This window comes from Mus pahari, chromosome 12, assembly GCF_900095145.1.
Source record: "Mus pahari chromosome 12, PAHARI_EIJ_v1.1, whole genome shotgun sequence".
NCBI lineage: Eukaryota > Metazoa > Chordata > Mammalia > Rodentia > Muridae > Mus > Mus pahari.
Window position 1 is genome coordinate 33,318,582 of NC_034601.1, and position 4,769 is coordinate 33,323,350.

Consider the following 4,769-nt stretch of genomic DNA (forward strand, 5'->3'; position numbering starts at 1 on the left):
CTCCCCTCCCCTCCCCTCTCCTCTCCTCTCCTTTCCTTTCCTTTTTAAAAATCTATTTATTTTATTTATATGGGTGCACTGTAGACACACTGGAAGAGAGCACCAGACCCCAGTACCATGTGGCTGCTGGGAATTGAACTCAGGATCTTTGGAAGAGCAGTCAGTGCTCTTAACCACTGAGCCATCTTGCCAGCTGGCTTGCAATTCCTTAACTGGAAAGCAAACTAGAGAGTTTAGACGTTGTCTAACTGTAACTGCTATGATCCTGTTACCTTCTTCCATTTACCAAGAAATCTGTTAAATGTGGTTTTTTTTTTGTTTGCTTGCTTGCTTTGTTTTTTGTTTTTTTGGGTGTGTGTGTGTGTGTGTGAATTTCAAGACAACTTATGGAATTGGAATGCAAACAAGAACCCTAAATATTCCTTCTTCTTTTTTTCCAATGAGTGGACTTCTTTTGTCCCTAGTTACCTAAAAAATACTTCAAGATGAAAAATCTTATATATAAACACTACACCTATTTCCAGTTAAAAGAAGAAATTTAACAGTACTGGGTAGATGGATCATTCACTGAAGTGTTTACTGCACAAGCATGAAGACATGAGTTCAAAGCCCCAGTGTGAACATAAAAAGCAGCACAGCTTGTAATCCCAGGATGGAGGAGATGGGGGCGGGAGGATCCCTGGGGCTCCTGTCAGCCAGTCTAGCAGCACTGATGAGATCTATGGTCAGTGAGACCTTGCCTTCATATACAAGCTGGAGAGCAACTGAGGCGGGCGTGCAGTATTGACTTCTGCCCCTCTCTCATCACACACACAAAGGGTGGGTCCATTTAGCCACCATTCTTCATGTTCAGTGCACTCAAAAGATGCAAACAGCAGGACACCTTGAGAACTGTAGACATGGTAAAAAAAATATTCTCTATTAAGAAATAAATAAGATTAGCCATCTTTAGAATGTGTCCCTTAGCTTTATACAGACTGTGTGGACGATGGGCTCCTGTTATCTCTCCAATGGTCAACAAATGATTACTTCACTACTGTAAGTACCTACTCACTGGGTACATCTTTAATGATGAAGAGTACTGATGGCTGAGTGTATTAAGACCATCCCATGTGAGGCCTGAGAGAAGGCTCAGCTGTTGAGAGCACTGCTGTTCTAGTTACTTACAGAAGACTTGGGTTCAGTTCCCAGAACCCACCTACAGGTGGCTCACAACCATCTGTAACTCCAGTTCCAGGGAACCTCATGCTCTTTTCTGATTTCTGAGAGTACCAGGCACAGATGTGGTACAGGTATAGACATGCAGGCAAACACTCATGCACATTAAATAAATAAATAAATAACTTAAAAAAAATCAACCAATGTAACACTAAATTCATAAGTGGCTTTCAGAGAGAGAAATTTAATTTCCCAAGTAGATTTTTCTCAAGGGACACACATACCCTGGCCAAATATTTACTAGATTTATTTCATAAGACAAACGCAAGAATATGCCGGGCAGTGGTGGCGCACGCCTTTAATTGTAGCACTTGGGAAGCAGAGGCAGGCAGATTTCTGAGTTCAAGGTCAGCCTGGTCTACAGAGTGAGTTCCAGATCAGACAGGGCTACACAGAGAAACCCTGCCTCGAAAAGAACAAACTAAACCAAACCAAACCAAGCCAAGCAAGACCAAACCAAACAAAACCAAACAAAACACAAGACTAAACAAGGTAGACCACTGGACAGAACATGTGTGGTGGTTTGAATAAGTATGGCCCCCATAGGCTCATGTGTCTGAATGCCACATAGGGAGTGGAATTATTAGGCGGTGTGACCTGATTGAAGTAGGTGTGGCCTTATTGGAGGAAGTTTGTCAGTTTGTAGGTGGGCTTTGAGGTCCCCTGTGCTCTACCCGATGTGGCACAGAGTCTCTCCCGGTAGCCTGTGGATATAACTCTCAGCTCTGTCCCCAGCATCATATCAGCCTGGATGCTGCCATGCTTCCTGCCATGATGATGATGGACTAAACCTCTGAAACTGTAAGCCAGCCTCAATGAAATGTTTTCCTTTGTAAGAGTTGTCCTGGTCATGGTGTCTCTTCACAGCAATAAAATCCTAAGATGGAAGTGTTGTACTGGCTGGTTTTGTGTGTCAACTTGAGTTTAGAGTCATCAGAGAAGAAAGAGCCTCAGTTCAGAAAAATGCCTCCATGAGATCCAGATGTAAGGCCTTTTCTCAATTAGTGATCAATGGAGGAGGGCCCATCCCATGGTAGGTGGTGCCATTTCTGGGCTGGAGGTCTTGTGTATAGGAAAGCAGGTTGAGCAAGCCACGGAGAGCAAGCAACAGTGTCCAAGGCCTCTGCATCAGCCCCTGCCTCAAATTTCCTGCTCTGCTTGAGTTCCTGTCCTGGCTTCCTTTGGTGATGAATAGCAATGTAGAAGGGTAAGCTAAATAAACCCTTTCCTTCCCAACTTGCTTTTTGGTCATGATGTTTTGTCCCAGCAATAGAAACCCTAACTAAGAGAGCATGCAGTTGGTAATTACACAGCCCAATCCAAGAAAATGGGTTTTTAGAAGAGAGTCTGGATATCCAAAGGAAATACCATAAGGCTGAAAATTATGCCGGGCTCAGGTGACAGCCTGGTTCTACAGAGGGCAAAAATCAGAAAAAGAAAGCATCATGCTTAAATGGTTGCATTTGTTGTAGTATAAATCCAGTAATCTAGTTAACACTTTTATACATAATATTGTGTACAGTATTGTAATAGGCTCAAGAGGATGACCAACATGTGTGAACCAGAGCTTAAGGTCTGGAGAGAAAGACCACAAATGGAAAATCAGGGCATAACATAAACTGAAATTTAATTGGTCCTAGGGGAATGGGTGCACTAAGTTCATCAACAATGTTTTGATCAACAAAAGGATGGAAGAGGAAAAGAAGGAGGAGGAGGAGGAGGAGGAGGAGGAGGAGGAGGAGGAGGAAGAAAACCACTGAAAACAAACATGAAGCCAAGTGGAACCTCTTCACCCAGAACGCCAAATTTGGATTTGTCAGACCCTGGGGGCAGGAAAATGACTTTCACTGGACGTATGTGTTTGAATGCTGACACGTTGCCTGCCTCTCCAGCTCTGCAAATCACTTCACACTTTTATGAATGTGCACCTGAATGAATGAAACCAGACTAGGTTTCAGGAAGATTAAATTATCGGGGGTGGGGGGGGGAGAGGAAAGGGGCGACCCCCCGTCTGGCACTTGGAAAAGCCGAGCACACCTGTGGCTTCCGAAGTGCTGCAGAGCGGGTGGCCCACTGCGTACTTGGGACTCAGGGCTCCCACCTGTGCGGTCTGGAGCCAAAGGGTTTGTCCTGGAGCTAGTATCTTTTTTAGCACACCAGCCATACCCCTCCAGGTCATATTAGCTCCCAGGAGGAGTGGGCAGTCCTTACCGTACAGGTAATCGTACATTCGATTGGCGAATCTGCCCTTGGCCCTCGACACCTCTCTGCATTGGTACGGAATCCTCTGATCGGTGGACCTGGGTTCCTGGATGGTCACTATCTGGCTCATGGTGCTGCCTCTTTCCTCCCGCCAGCAGAAAACCAGCTATGCGAGGCTTGGTAGCTGTGTACACCGTAGCTATGGCAACCGCAGAAGCACGCAAGGATAAGGGGCGGGGCGAGTTTCGGGAGGCGGGGAGGCAGGGCGGGGAAGTGAAAGGGCAGGAGTAAAGGCCCTGGAGGGACAGTTTGAAGAGGCAGAAAGGAGTGGCAGAGTGGATTTTGGGATGCAGGGTGAACAAACCTGGCAGAATGAAGAGGCAAGATGTGGGGCGACCTGAGGAGCTGGTTACTGGAAGGGAGTAGTCAAGAGAAGGGGGAAATGCTAGCATGGAAAGAAGCTGGGCCAGGAAGAAGAGGCTAAAGGGATGGACAGATTCTGCCCAATAGAGCTGACTTCAGATGCTGGGGAAAGGGCTACTTGAGAAAACCAAGAGCTATTTGCTAGTAACAGCCCTTGCCACCAGTCTCTTCTAGAAATCCCTGGGAGATCTCTTCACCTGCTAGAACTGGGTACTTTCATTTCTGAAAGCCTCTTTCCACAAGGTGGAGAAATCTAAGCTCCTGTATGTTGGGCCTTGGAGCAGTATGAAAGAGGACATTGGCTTCTGTAATAGGAATTCTGTCTCCAGGCTGCTGCTCTTGGCATTATGGTGCATGCGTAGTCTCTGCCTAAAATAAATAAATGAATAAATAAATCCTGCAATGAAAACTAGAGAGGCAAAAGTGGGCCAGCTTTTGCCCATGATCCGTTCTTCCTTTAAAAAGAAGTTTCATAGTATCACTTTACCTTAAAATTAGCCAACGTCTCAAACTAATAATATTGCTTATTTTTTTATTCATTCATTATTTTTGTGGCATTGGGAATTGAATTTAGGGTCTCACATATGCTACAAGCACTCTACTACTGAGGTACACTCTAATCTAAAGAATCTCACTATTGGGCTGGAGAGATGGCTCAGTGGTTAAGAGCACTGACTGTTCTTCTGAAGGTCCTGAGTTCAAATCCCAGCAACCACATGGTGGCTCACAACCATCCATAATGAGATCTGATGCCCTCTTCTNCCACATGGTGGCTCACAACCATCCATAATGAGATCTGATGCCCTCTTCTGGTGTGTCTGAAGACAGCTACAGTGTACTTAGATATAATAATAAATAAATCTTTAAAAAAAAAAAAGAATCTCACTATTATCACTAACAAAGTTAATTCTGATTCTTTTTTTAAA

At 44.8% G+C, this 4,769-nt stretch overlaps 1 protein-coding gene across 1 annotated transcript in view; it reads right to left on the minus strand.

The window, feature by feature from the left end:
* Maats1 (MYCBP associated and testis expressed 1) overlaps positions 1–3,632 on the minus strand; it is a 40,425-nt gene extending 36,793 nt beyond the window's left edge. Inside the window, exon 1 of the mRNA XM_021209898.1 lies at positions 3,430–3,632. Within this exon, the coding sequence (XP_021065557.1) occupies positions 3,430–3,550 (121 nt within the window). The 5' untranslated portion in view covers positions 3,551–3,632. The remainder of the gene's footprint in view (positions 1–3,429) is intronic.
* Between the last annotated feature and the right edge of the window lie 1,137 nt (positions 3,633–4,769).